This window comes from Zymoseptoria tritici, chromosome 20 (assembly GCF_000219625.1).
Source record: "Zymoseptoria tritici IPO323 chromosome 20, whole genome shotgun sequence".
NCBI lineage: Eukaryota > Fungi > Ascomycota > Dothideomycetes > Mycosphaerellales > Mycosphaerellaceae > Zymoseptoria > Zymoseptoria tritici.
In genome coordinates, this window is record NC_018199.1 from 18,795 (window position 1) to 33,067 (window position 14,273).

Sequence of the window (14,273 nt, forward strand, 5' to 3'; positions counted from 1 at the left end):
CCGCAACACTTCCACGACTGGCAGACGAAGATCGATCAAGTGGACGCCGGAGGTTAGAGAAGCTAGCACAGCGGCATTAAAGAGTCTAAACAAGCAGACTGGAGGTTCGGACCTTTTTGTGTTGAAGTATCGGTAGCTAGCAATAGCTGGCGAGTGCTAACGGGAATAGAGGTCCGGTCTCTCTCTTACAAATCGTCATTAGTTCTAGTCCCTCGACCAATCACTTGATCAAAAGTCGTCATGGACGCCTTCACAATCCCCGGAGGAAGATGCGTGTCAAGGTCCACAGAGCCAGGACTGAGATGTACAAGGCAACTGGCCACGAAACCGGACATACCACATCTTCTCGGCAGCCTCGTGTTCGTACAGCAGCAGACGATGGACCCAGATCTCGGTACCAGCGCGTACCTGATATTCATTGGAGGCGCAGGCTGCGCGGATCACCACCTACGACAAGTTGATCCAGCATGGTCGGCGATCCGGTACGTCTTGCCATTGCGTCATGTGGATGTTCTTCTGTGAGGCTGGCCGCTGGCTTCAGCTAACTTGACCCGCGCAGCACGATCCCATGGAGCATCCCGTCTTCCTTTTGCGACCCTTTGAGACCGCACCCGCCGTACCTCTAGTCTCGAGGGAAATCGAAGTACATGTTACAAGGTTTCAATCAGGTGAAATCATGCGCAACTCAATCCCGGTTCACAACAAACCACACCCGAATCTCGTCATAGCGCACAGTTTCTCAAGACCGGCTGCACCTCCGCAGTCTGCACATCTACTTTTGCGCCCACGACTATGACAACAATCCCGCCGTGCAAGACAAAACACCTGGCAGAGATCGACCTCCTTCTCCGATCACCGTCGCCAAGAACCGTTCGAGCCTACTCAAACTTCAACCTCTCCAAGATTCCAAACCCTCGACGGCCTGGCGCCTCCGGACACCACCTTGACCCGAACCACGCCTATGCTTGAACCATCCCCGATTGCACCTCCGTGCAAGCGTGCTTTTGAGAAGCTTTGTCGCCTTACTATCCGGAACTACCCTTTAAAACCCCAAGCTCTGCTGCCAACGTGCCCAACGCCATCAACTGGCCGCCCTTCGATACCCTCGCCACGGCCGGAAGCTCTCCCGCCGACGTGCCCAACGCCATTAACATTGCCCTTCGGAAGAGATACCGCGAGAGCACAGCTCCTTGTCCTCCGTACGACACACGATCGACTACCGCCCTGCCTATTCGCCTCTGTTTTCCACCGAGACGGCGCTTCCCCTCCTAGCAAATTACGACAAGTTACCCATCTCCGGAGAAGCACTTCTTTCTCCCTCTCTAGACTCGTTGTCCCTTGCCTCGGGAAGTGTAGCTAGACTACAGCCAGTCGCGCTTTCTAGGCTTGAGGGGGGTTAAGATACAGGTACTGCTTTCAAACTTTGGGAGTCTCCAAGCCAGCCGCCGACCACCGACCACCGCCACCGACACCAGCTAGTCTACTACTCCGACTACTACCACCACCACTTTCCTCAACTGGAGCCGGGAACCCTACGACCGACGGTCTCCTACCCGTCCTCGGACATCATCATCATCAGCGTGCTTATCGCTATACTGTATCCGCAACGCTTCTCCTCAGGACGTAAGTTTTGCGCGTTGGGAGGACTGGTTTCGGTTTTTCCCCTTTTGCATCCTTTGTGGTCTGACCAGCCATTGTGATCCGTGTGTGGATCTTGGGAGAAGCGGGAGTGGTGAGTTTCTGAGAAGCGGGAGGGAATTGGTAGAGAGGACGAGAGCAAGAAACACTCTTTCGCCGTCATTGAGAGGAGACCAAATGAGCTCTTTCCAACACATCCTCAACCATTACTTCGCGGGTGCCAACACCACGTTTTTCGGCAGCCGGATAGACAGCAAACCGGAGATACTATACACCGCAGACATGCAGGCAAACCGAGACCGACAGCTTAACAGACAGCAATTGAAGGATTGGCTCCCACTCAAGAACCCTAACACCGGGCATCAATCTTCCAAAGGACCATCAATCGGCACTCCCCAGCACGCATCAACGCACTCATCTCGTCGGCCGGAACGTGTCGCTCTGCACCAGCCAATCACACAGCACGATTCAGTGAATTTCAGAGTCTTGATCCAGATCGACAATTCGAGCACACTGGCAGTCACTTCCACCGAATCATTTGATCGACACCACACTGGCCTGCGAACCACGAACCACATATTCTTCCACTTCTTCAGTAGCATGGCTCGCACAACACCGGCCAATTGGCACGGCTGAGAGACACAGTGTCGCCGCGGAAGCCGGCTTGAATGCAGAGGGAGCCGATGGCGTCGAGATATCCGCGTGCGAATGGAGGGAGAAAGTGGTAGTTCGATCGAGAAGAGCCGAGAGACGGGATCGAAGGTGGGGAGCTGCAGGCGGATTGACCGAGCATACACGCTGGAAAGAAGCGTTGTGGCTGGTGTTTGATGGTGCAGCGTGACGAGCAGGTCATGGAGGCAATGCAGGCCAAGGGATCCGAGGGAAGGCTGGCGGCGTCCGTTTAGACGGAAGGCGAAGTTAAGTAGGGTTTTATAGTTAATCTTTGTAGCTAGTAATCTAGCCGCCGTAGATTAAGATTTAGTTACTAACATACCCCGTTACGCAATTTTATATTCTTTAACATATCGAGCCTCGGAGTCTTCGGAGCACAGAATGGGATGCTGCGTTCCAGACCTGGGGAAGATTCTCCGCCCGACTGACCGACCCCACATGGTGCGGATCCAATGATCCCTCACTTGAGCCTTGGCAATGCTGTTACAATTGCCTCCTCTCCTCACAAGCATTAGTCCCCAATGCGCTAAAGAGTCACGAGTTGGCTCACTTCGTGATCACTACGCCCCGTGAACGCAGCACATGCGCAGCACATGCGTGCGGGCGTCCGATGACTTATTGCGTCATCGCCGTCGTTGTCGTGGTATATCCCTTTGCTTCAGTCGCACAGGGAACACATAATTAACATTAACATCTTCCACCTTCCTTAGCAACGAGGGAGGGGGTGAGAGCGTTATCCCTTCGGCAAGCTCCCGCATGTTGTTTATAATGTTTTCCGAAGCTGACTTTTCACCAGCTCCTCACGAATATTAACATTAACTTCTCGAACATCGTACACCACTCGTTCCGCACTCGCAAACATGCCTAGTCGGGCGCTTAGCCACCACTCGCAGAACACTCCTTCGACACTCTCCCCAACAACCATTCTTCAACAACAACGCTCGATGGGTACTAAGGTACGGTACCGTTCCGGCCGTCGCAACACGCCTTTCAAGACTTGCGACGAGCGGTACCGTAAGGAGAACGGCGTTAAGAGCGTAATAGAAGCGCGGAGCCTGAGACTAATTAACAGTGTGGAGACGACGATGCCTTCCCAACGTAGCGAGCACTACTCGCACGCTCGGCGTCCGTCACTCCTTCCGCAAGCCAATAGATTTCGCCTAAGCTCTTTACTAAGGCTCGATTCTACCGCCGAACCCGCAAACCCATCCTTACCGCGCATCGATCACTCTTCTCCGTCGTAAACGCCCTCTCAGCTCTAGTCGGCTATCGCCCACAACCCAGGACCGATCACTCATCGAAGAGCGCTTACTATCACCCTCATCATTACGCACATTACTCTCATTAACGCTAAGCGGCTCCAGCACGACAGGCACCGCGCATCTATTACTCTTCTCCGCCGTCAACGCCCTCTTAGCTCTAGTCGGCTCGCCGCGCCACCGATCCCTCCCTTTCTCGTGCCGCCGCAACACTGCATCGACTCCATCCCGCCGCATCATCTCTCCAACGAGCATTCCTCGGCGATCCCGAGAAGTCTAGGAGCTCGTAGCAAGTTATGAAGCATAAGCGTAGGTACACTGTCCACCCAGACGGCGTATGCTATGGACCCTGCACAAGACCAAGACCTGCACAACTATATTTTATATGCACGCAGTGCGATGTTCCTAGAAAGATGTGGTCATACGAAGAAGTTACGGTATGCTAATGGTGCAAACGCAACAATTGGGGTAAGGAGATGAAATGGTGCATTTACGGCGCATACGACACGGAGCGGACACAATTCCAGACGGGCTTAACGGAAAAGGCGACTATATGCAATCTATGCAATTATACTAAGCAAGCAGACGTGGAAAGCGAGCGCGCGCGCGAGCGCCGCGCCGCGCGAGAAAGCAGAGTTTCTAACGAATTGCAAGCGGAGGGAGGCTTGCCAGATGTGAACACAAGCGTGGTCGCAAAAGCAGGAGGCGTGAAGAAGTCAATGTCGAAGGATACCCAAATGTTGATAGACTCGGACTCGTGTGAAATCAGCTGGGAAGAGCACCACCTACGAGCCGAGGAGAGATCCAGACGTCCAGTACCCCGTTAACTCGTGCACTCGGACGAAATTGGATGGGATGCGCGGCCTTCGTCGCAGCGTACGCCACCATCGCGCAAGAGGCGGCAGTTTCGTAAACATGATGGTCCGACAGCCGCCCATAAACGACCAAAGCAAAGCCATCCGTAGGATATGTCCATTCGAGCAGAGCGAGCATCTTCGGGAGGAAGGGAAGTGACATACAAGTATATCAGGCCTGGTTGGCTTGAGATTGGATGTCACCGCAGAGTCCATACTTTGGCCTGGGTCGTGCATAGATGAACCTTGAGGTGTGAATGAGAGACGCAAAAGTACCAAGCTGGTTTCTATGTCTTGTTGGTCCAAGACACACGCTCGCAAGTGCCGCAGCTTTTGCTGGGAGCAATTTATATGCAGGTCCAAAAGACATACGATAGCATTCACGAATCGAACAATGGCAGTCTTTGAGGGAAGGTAACCGAGGCATTGACCGAGGCATGTTCGCTGTGCTGTCTGTTTTGGATGTAAAGTCATTCCTGCGACGAAGAAGTCGTGGAGACATTTGCTGCAGTTTAAAGACGTCTTAGGAGGCAAACGACCCGGAAGAGAGAGGCGTCCAGAGTAAACATACTAAGCTAACACTTGTCCCATGTTCTAGGACAAACGCTACCTGGCCGGGAGGGGAGCAGTCTCTTGGCAAAATTCGCATGCAGCATGGACGATGGTAGCATGCAGGAGAGATCCGGCTGCAGTGGTATAAATGTTGGTCCTATAGAGATGGCATTTGGGTGTGTCAGATCACAGAGCTTTCTACTACTCGACCAGGTTCGATCGTTATACTATAACAGCATGTCTCTTCTACTCGATTCTAACTGGGCTACTCGATTTTCGTCAAGCCCGCCATGAGGTTCAAGGACGAAGAGAGTTCGCGATTCGCCGAGGAAGGCTAGGCTACCGACTCCGTTGAGGAGTGGTGCACATCCACGAAGGCTTTGGATACCAGACGGCGATGTCTTGCGTGTATGAGAGCCGTGCTTACTATTTGAGGGTGTGTCTGTCTGCTGTGGAGATTGGACTGATAGAATATCTCGCAGTGCAGATATACTCGGAGACAGACCAGGTAGTATAGCAAAAAGTTTGGCCAACATCGTCGACGAGAGCTGCTCCATGAAAGACCTCTTGCCATCGATTCAGAAAGCCATGAACCTAACAGACGAGCTGGTCGAGGGCGAACATCTGCGGGTGGCAGTTTCTGGAACGACCATACCGATGAACGAATGCGGGAGATGGACAATCAAACACCAACTCGGTTCCCATGATCATCTCGTTCGCCTCCAGGATAAGGCACTGGTATGCCTCTGCTACACTTGCAACGAACGCATAGCCGGCCAGCGCCATTGGATACGATTGAACCACACTCGTGCACCGAGCGAGGTGACAGGTACGAGGCATGCCCGATGACCTTCCAGAGCCTTGGATGGATGCAGGAGTGCTGAACATCAGACAGCGCGACCAAGAACAGTGCGTGGACTGAAACCGTGTAAGGTGAAGTTTCGACATTCAACACCCCCATCTCTGCTTTATTCAGGAGCTGATCGGACCTGAGAGCGTGCTTAGCCGCCCCGTCGTCGTCAACGAGAAGAGCAAGAAAACAGGTCACGCTAGATTTGGGTCGGCTTATGGTGTCATTGGCATCGCTGCTTGGATCGGAGACACCATGCGAGGTACGATGCGTTGAAGTGAGGACCAGCGCCGGTGCATCCGTTGGTGTTGTCACCAAAGGCGTGGATCATCGCGCTCGGTGTTGGGATTATTGCCAGTGATGTCTCATGTGATGGTGCTCTCGCCGCTTTACCGGAGGTCCGTTCGAAGGTCACGGTGCCCTTCACGTTGGAGTCTCCGCGATGAATAGCGACGGCTTCGACCACTGTAGTGCTGCTTGGTTGCAGAAGAGCACACAACGCAGCATCTTAGGCTGGAGTGGAACTGGGGTGTTGTTGTTGTCGTTTTCAGCATGATCGAACTTCCGTCTTCGCGAACGCCTTGCGCGAACAAGGCCCCTCGACTAATTTTCAGCTTCGTATGTTCCAGAACCAGTTTAGTCTTTCCAAACCATTAAACCATGCTTGGTGTTCCACAGTGTAAAACGTTGGCCTCGTTTCCCCAGCATCCTTGTCGTGCTTATATCTCGCTGTACTAGGCTCACAGTCGACCGCGGCATATGCAGTCGGATCGTTTGCAGAGTTCTCTAGCTACTATAACTATAGTCATCAAAATCTCGGTCGTGGTCGTGGTTTGGCTTCTTCTCTTCGGACAGGATCTGCAACCAAAAATACAACAGCTCTCCCGCCAAACCGTTTCCTCTTTCTCCTTCTCCTCGCCTATCAGACTTGCACCTCCACCGCCAGAACGCACGCCGCAAAAAAAAAAAAAGAACTCGAGCGAGTTAATTAAGCCAGTCCAGCTAGTCATCCGAACTATCACACTGCCAACACTACCGTCCCACCCTCCGTACCTGGCGCGGCGCTGCCAAAAGATTCCAGCCCTTTCTATACTCCACCTTTCCTCTACGACCTGCTCCAACAACTCCTTGATCCGCATACCTCCCACGCCTGTATGCAAGGCGGAAGGCACGATTCCCCTCCCTCTCCTTCGTCATCAACGTTTCCCGCTTGACCTTTTGAACCCCGTCCTCCCGCCCCATTGTGCTTCCGCAATAGCGCCTGCACTTGCTCCTCTCCGTAAACCCCTGTTGTCGGACAACAACCTCAGGCTCATCGCCGTTATTACAATGTCAAAATCAAGTCTTCCTCCTGGAAAAACTCACTAACACATTGTGTACGAGCCCTCCACCAAGCCCACGCTGCGCTCGGCCGTTCTTGGGTGGAACGCTAGGAGGCCGTCCGGCAAAAGGGTGCTAGATGTGGTTTTTCGCGGATGAAATTGTGACATGTGTATCGGATGATGAAAGCTGCTTGAATCGGTGGTGGCGTGGCGGAGGAGGGTGGTAAATTTTCCTGCTTGTATTAGCTCAGAGTGAGTTTGGAGGAAGGGGTACGATCGGGAAAAGGGTAGCGTAAGTTTGGAGAGAGGTCAACCAGTGAAACGTTGTGCAAGAAGGAACAGTCAGGAGAAAGTTTAGCGCGACTACTGGAGAAAGAATAGGGGCAACACGACGTAGCAGGATTCCAGCGCCGACGCCACGCCCAAATCCAGTCGTCGACCATGCAGAAATCCTGGAATGTCCAGCCGCAAGTTAAACCGCATCAGCTAAGCCCGTTCTCTTTCCCGAAGATCGACGTTGGCAGCCTCTCTTAGCAGAGCTCTCGATCCGACACCAGCTACAAAGCCATTCGAGGAAAGGCTCACGATTCGGCCAGCGTAGTCGACTTCTCCGCGAACGGCGACATCGGCTCCTTCGGCGGCGACTTCGCTAACGATCCCGCAGGCGACTCAATTCGCCCACGGCCAGCTGAGGTCACATCTGTTTCTGCGCCTTTGTCTTGCCTGAAGCATCATAGTCACGGTTGGGCTGCTCTCCTTTATGACCCAACTCGGCATCGGATATGCCCATACTCCGGAAGCGCCACCACCCTCTTCCTCCTTTCCGCAAGCTCGCAAAAATGCGGCATGCTTCACTGACTTACGATCACTATCTTTATACACGCCAAGAAGTGAGGACTGAAGTTTCATTTCGCGATTCCGGTGGGTTACAAAGCGTCTGGGGTGTGATTGGTAGCAGTAGGGAGGATTCGGTGAGACGTTTGTGATAGTGGGTTAGGAGGAGAAGGAGGAACGAGGCGGGAGAGGCAGATTGAGAGGAGGATGAAGAAGATGTTAGCTGTAATTCCTGTACGGGAGGAATGCGAATATCCGATACGAGCTTGGTTCTCCTGCTCCATACCCGGTCGTGCGTCCGGTCCCGTGTTCCGGCGTCAAGTCAGGCGGCGATCCAAATCGGCCGCTATCAATCTCCTTGACTTCGTACGTTCTGAGGGTTGGAGATTCGTCCTTGAGTCCCATTTCGGACATTGTTCAAACCAACCACACGCCTGTTCGCCGTTCCGGCCGCTTGAGCGATCGTCACCCTGACTCCCCAGATCGATCATCTCTATCGGAAGTTCAGCTGCGGTCTCTTCCATCCAAGCCTGGCAAACGTGTAGCCGGTTTTGATGATGTCTGGTCAAGAGATGATGTCTGGTTAAGCTCGGCGGATTCAACGGAACTGGACCTTAAATGGCACAGACCCGTTTCGGGTGGGCTCGGAGGACGCCTGAAGACACGGTCTGTGCTCGATCGACGACCGAGGACCGAGGACATGTCAGAAATGCTACAAAGTCGTTCCGGACTGAGAGGATTCATCTTGTTTTGATTGAAGTGCCCTGGGCCAAGATGTTGTTGTCAGCATACAGGCGCCTGCACTTAGGCCGAAATTGGCCGAAATTGGCCAAAGCTAGCCCACACTGAGACGCGTGAACAGATAATCTCCAGCGCTCCGACATGAGTGGTTCCGAAGACTTCATTGAGTCAATCGAGGATTGACGACACTTTCTTACAACAGACAAAAGACAGCAGAATAGGTAGGGACGCCAGTGCGACGGCGCACAAGACCCACGGTGAGTCCGACGAAGTCCGCCCACAGCAACCGTTCTACAGACAGTCACACTCAAGGCGGTTCTGCGCAAATCGATTACGAACTCACTCAAGTCCGACAAGGACGAGTCGAACTCCAAGTTGACCACGGATCCACCGGCCGCGAACAGTACAGCAACGATATGACGCTGGACCTCAGGTTAACCGTTCCCTTCGACATGGTCAAGAGCGGAGTCGGCGCAGGCAGACATTGACACAACGTCTCACACTTGACGGGCATCAAGGACAAGGATAACCTTCTGAAGCGCCTACAAGACTACCCGTACAAGTGGTTGAATGCTCTGGACAACGCCGAGATCCGACACGAGAAGGAAACCGAGCGAATCGTTGTGGTATGCTGGAATGCCGCTGTGGAGGATGACGGTGCATGCAGGGAGCGGCTGGACAGTAAGGACATCTCGGCCGGCGTAAGGTATGTTGCGGACTTCTGTCAGAGCCATGGTGAAGAGGGAGGTGCCGAGGGCTATCGATTTCCCTTTGCTTCCGGAATGGTGATTCTTGGCGGTACGTGCCATCCCGGCATACGGTGGATAAGGAGAGAAGAGAATGTCATTTGGGTATGGTGGGTGAGGAGAGAAGGGAATAAATTTCATTCGGCCATGGTGGGTGAGGACACGAGGGAATGTCACTCGGGCATAGTGAATAAGGATGAGAGAGACTCTTATTTAGCGATGAGGACGAGAGAATGTCATTTGCGCACCTGGTAGATTGGAGGAGGTGTTCAAAGAGCGAAGGTGGTGCCTTTCTTGCGCTCAAGGTGCTTGGGTAGCTTGGGCTCACCTTCCGTACCGGTCAACAGGACGACGCTCGTATCGCCGTAGCCAGCGGACGAGCCGATCAATGCTGAGATCTCGACCATGCTCGCCGCCGAGGATGACTCCAACGACGAGTTCAACACCGAAATCGAGCAGACTAACCCGTTCGTGCGCCAGCACGTTCCGACACGAGTCCCACTCACGCAAAGATACTCCCTACGCCGAGAAGTTCGCGCGCAACATGCGCCAGTCCGAGAACACCGGACACACCCCGGCGGCTGTTCCGAGACGCACTCGAGTCACGTTTATTGAACCGGCACCGGCCGCGCAATCCCCTGTGGTGCTGTCATCCGCCGACGATTCCAGCGACGACAACTTTCGCGTGCGCCGCAGCCGCCGTCGACACAACCCTCACAAAGCGCCACCCAGGAAAGGCGAAGGACAATGACGAACTCCTGTTCCCGGAGTGGAAGATCAGAATGACGACATTTCTGAAGTGCGAGCGTCAAAGGACCACGTCTCACTGGTCGTGAACAACGTTACTGGCACCGCGTACGATCGTCTCCTCCCCGACCTGAACATCTTCAACTCCGGCTCCGAGGTCTTCGCCCGATTCGTGGGGAGATCATTTCTGACGACAGAAGAAAAAGAACGGGTTCTATGCTCTGCATCAAGGCGCAAAGGAGGATTTCAGCGACTTCATCGCGAAGTTCAATGCATACCTCCCGTACCTTATCCTTTGATGAAGCCGAGAAACAGGAGAAATTGCAGGACAAGTTGAATGCCAACTGCACCGCTGACATCCGGGGCAAGCATCCCCAGTCGCTCAATGAGATGCGCGATCATCTACGGGTTGTCGAATTGGACCACCTCGAACCGCCACCCTGCCGCAAACACTCAAGGCGGCGCCGGTGGAGGCAACCTCAGCAACAGTATCGCTCGCGCAAACACCTGGGCCGCGTTAGGCAAGACCTTCGTGCCCATCTCCCAGGCTGATATCGAGAAGCGTGACCGTTGCTTTGCTTGCAACGGCATTGGCCACCCACTACCTCCGAGCACTGCCCTTGAGCTCCTCATCGCATCAGCAAGTCGGTCGTTCCGAAGAAACCTGGAGCGTCGTAACGTCAGCTTGGTGCAGCAACAGGGATTTGTGTCGGAACTGCCGACGGGAAAAGGGTAGCACGGCCCGAAAAGGCACCTCTTCTCCGGTGTCCTTATCCTGGCGCGGCGGAATTTTCGAGAGTCTCAGACTTCTGCTCCTCGAACTGCTGCTCCTCGAAAATTGTTAATACGAGGGAGAGTTCCTTTACGACCAGCAACAGCCAGGGGTCCTTCAACAAGCTGTCCCATGAAGAAGCTCTATCCCCAAAGTATTCGTATCTCCTACTTCCTTTCGACACGAAGATCCTATCCCAGACACGATACCAATCCGCCGGGAGTTCCTATACTAGTCGACGGCCACGCACATGGATTATGCCGGTCTTTGTCCCTCAGACGAGCAGGGCGGATCCTTGGGATCCGGAGCTTGTCGCTATGCCTTGTATAATACCAGTATAGCTCGTTGCTTCATGTTCTTCCAACAGCGCAGATCTGTTGCGGTCTCAGGCAAAGGCTGTGATTTTGAAGGATGCTTCCCAAGTTACTGCCGCGTTGGTCATTCGAGCGCTGTCTTCGTATGAAGGGTCCAAGTCCCTGTCTGAGGGCCTGTCGACTGCTATGACATGATTCCACTTCTCCTCCTCCCTTTTCGTGCTTATTGTGATCCTGGTTCCTCGAATTGTGTTGCTGAAAGTCCAGTCTTTCTGTCGTCAGTCGATGACATGACTGTCACAATACTCCTTTTGGGATTTCCGCCGGTGATGTTATCGCGACTAGTGCTTCGAGCAGCTCTCGCCTCTCGAGTTGGTGGGCGAGTTCCATGGTCTTCAACTGTTCTAGGTGTGTACCCAGAATGATCTCCACTGGGGGCGTATCCAAGTCAATCTTTCATATGCGGCAAGCATACAGTAGTTGGCGGCATAGTCCCAGTCCGTAGTACGGTCGGCGAACTTGTAACTCTTCTTGTCAATGTGTAACATTCAGTAAGCTTGCATCCGTGCCTGGTGCGCTGCTCGCCATGCTTCTCGTTTGTTCGTGATTGTGCCTGGGCCTTTGGTGACGGCTGGTATAATGGTCCGAGATCATACTGTCTCCCTTGCCCTCGTCCATCGCTTCTTATAGTCTTGATGCTTGCCGCGCCGACGGTGCGAAAGGCATAGTCCAGCTTGTGCTTTGGCGTGGCTTGGAGATTTTGATCTTTCTACCGCTGATGGCCCCGACAGCCTCCCTCAGGTTATGCATCTTGTCCAAGACCTCACCGCATCATGTTATTGTCACGCATGAGGGTGTTCCTCCACTTCAGTGTTGACTGTGACTTTGGCAGACGCGGTATCGTGTCCTGGAAGGTCTACAGCATCCATTCTTTGCAGCAGTGCTGTTCGGCGGTTGTGATCCATTTGCTTCTTGTGACAGTCGTTGGCGTATGCTCTGCAGCAGAAGTGCTTGCAGGTAGTTCACTCAAGGCAGGTCGGACCCTGCGGCGGTGAACTTTGCTTCACGCTCTTGTTCGCAGCATCCTCTCCTTATGATCTCAGCGGTAGTAGTAGCCTCTGAGGCTCTTGTTGCAGCCGGGTCTCTGTTCCAGGGTCAAACCGTGCGGGCAATTACCGCTGGATTGGTCTCAATGTAACACGAGAGCACCTGAGCGGCGTCAATAGTGACGTCGTACTCGGCTCTTGCGGCGGGATGTTTCTGTGAACTTGCTGATGGGTCGCCGGTAGGACATAGCGCTTCCCCTTCCAGCAATGTCTTCCTGCGTGCGTACGCCTAATACCATACTAAACCCTTTCCAGACCGACGCAACCGACGTCGACTCTCACCACATGGGCTAGTCCACTCCAGGCCGCATCGAATCCATTACTTCAAATCTTCGACTCCTTCGGCTCTCTCTCGGGATCCAAAGTCGTTGAAAGGATGCATCGATTTATAGACATCACCTTCAGTCAGCACTTCTCGCAACCCTCCCAACCCAAGCTCCACAACCAAATTTGGAAGACTGCAAAACGACTTACCCGATACAGTCAGATGCGATGTCGCCGACAGCATTGTCCACCAGATGACGGTGCTCTGCACATGCACAAGGGGCATACATGGAACCGTTTCCCAGATCCCTCGATCCTACTCCTGAGGGTATGCTGGTCGCGCTGCTGTCGCTAGGCTGTTCTCCCTGTCAAAACGGTTCATTCCTGCCGCTTTAGTCATGCCAGCCTGACGGTAGGTTGAGTGACCAGCTTAGACTGGAGTTCCGGAGTGCGCTCTGAATGGCGCTGGTCGGGGGAAGTCTCTACCGGTCACGACCTCGCATCTCAGTACCAGTTCTAGGTCAATCTCTTCCTAAACGCTGGAAATCTCAGCAGTACCAATTCCTCGTTGTATCTCCTCGCTGTCTCCCTTTCCTCGCCCTTTAGCTGCGTTCGCTCCGCCTCCACCGCTCGAATGTTCCTCGTGATCACGCTGGGCGTTAGGTGCGCCGTCGGCTTCCACTCCATTGTGATATCCTATGGAGCATATGCCGGGGAAAGGCGAACGCTCGTGTTTCTCTTGGCCGCTCTCCCAGTAGCCTAACGGATCGCCTCTTACTAAGGACTCCCTACACCCGTCTTCACAAAACTAACGACCCGCACAAGTCGTTGCCTATCCGAATATCCTTTTCGATGCAGCCCGAGTCGCATCTTCAACTTACTTGCAGTCCTTCAAGCCAGCATGTTGCTCGGAACCGTCTCTCACTGCGCTTTCGTTCGGCCGTGCCGCGCGTGGGGCTTGTTGCGAGCAGATCGGCGGGTTGTGATCCGTGGTGGGCTTGCGAAAGGATGGGTAGATGGCGATGAGTCTTGGAGTTGCTGTACTGTGGCGTTAGTGGGGAAGTTCGGTAGCTGATTGATCGAGAGACTAACAATAACACTGCCCTGGAATTTGAGAATGAGATCGAATGCTTGCAGATATCTGGGGACTAGGTGACCTCGTTTCTCCATAAACAATGTCATCTCCGATGCGCTTTGATCAGCAGACCGGCATGGTTGGAGCAGGTAAAGACGAGTCTGGTACGTGAGAGGGTGTGCGGTGTGCAAGTAGATTGGACTGTAATACTGTAAACTCCACGCGTCGTCACCACTGCTGATTGATTACGTTTCGGGTAGTCGACATGATCCTTAGGACGAAAGTCAGGGACTTCGGCCACGGAGATTGGCAAACCAAATTCTGCGAAGTCGCACCCTCGGCTACTCTTATATGGAGCAAGCCATCGACTGCCTTACCCTGGCGACAAAAAAACGGCGTCCAAAAGGAGAGGCCGGAGTACTGGTACAACCAGGGAACGTCCGGAAATCCTCACATCTTATCCTATACGACTGAGCCTGCGGCTGCTACGTTTCGCTGTGCCGCTCCGATCAGCGACCTCAACGAGG

General features: G+C 53.7%; 4 protein-coding genes across 4 annotated transcripts; 2 read left to right on the top strand and 2 right to left on the bottom strand.

Annotated features, from left to right (window-relative positions):
- Positions 1-240: 240 nt before the first annotated feature.
- MYCGRDRAFT_97996 (uncharacterized protein) lies at positions 241-969 on the top strand (the record flags this gene model as incomplete). Its single annotated transcript, XM_003846863.1, has 2 exons — positions 241-482; positions 729-969. 2 exons carry the CDS (start codon positions 241-243, stop codon positions 967-969), a joined length of 483 nt encoding a protein of 160 aa, XP_003846911.1.
- A 5,079-nt stretch (positions 970-6,048) lies between these two features.
- MYCGRDRAFT_51788 (uncharacterized protein) lies at positions 6,049-6,282 on the bottom strand (the record flags this gene model as incomplete). The annotated part of the gene is made up of 1 exon (XM_003846940.1): positions 6,049-6,282. A coding segment is annotated over one exon (234 nt), but the record flags the coding sequence as incomplete, so codon positions are not given.
- Positions 6,283-9,174: 2,892 nt separating this feature from the next.
- Positions 9,175-10,219, top strand: MYCGRDRAFT_97998 (uncharacterized protein; the record flags this gene model as incomplete). Its single annotated transcript, XM_003846864.1, has 3 exons — positions 9,175-9,177; positions 9,241-9,428; positions 9,949-10,219. 3 exons carry the CDS (start codon positions 9,175-9,177, stop codon positions 10,217-10,219), a joined length of 462 nt encoding a protein of 153 aa, XP_003846912.1.
- Positions 10,220-12,143: 1,924 nt separating this feature from the next.
- On the bottom strand, positions 12,144-13,358 carry MYCGRDRAFT_97999 (uncharacterized protein; the record flags this gene model as incomplete). The annotated part of the gene is made up of 3 exons (XM_003846939.1): positions 12,144-12,297; positions 12,882-13,036; positions 13,230-13,358. The coding sequence occupies 3 exons, from the start codon at positions 13,356-13,358 to the stop codon at positions 12,144-12,146; spliced, it is 438 nt and encodes a 145-aa protein (XP_003846987.1).
- Between the last annotated feature and the right edge of the window lie 915 nt (positions 13,359-14,273).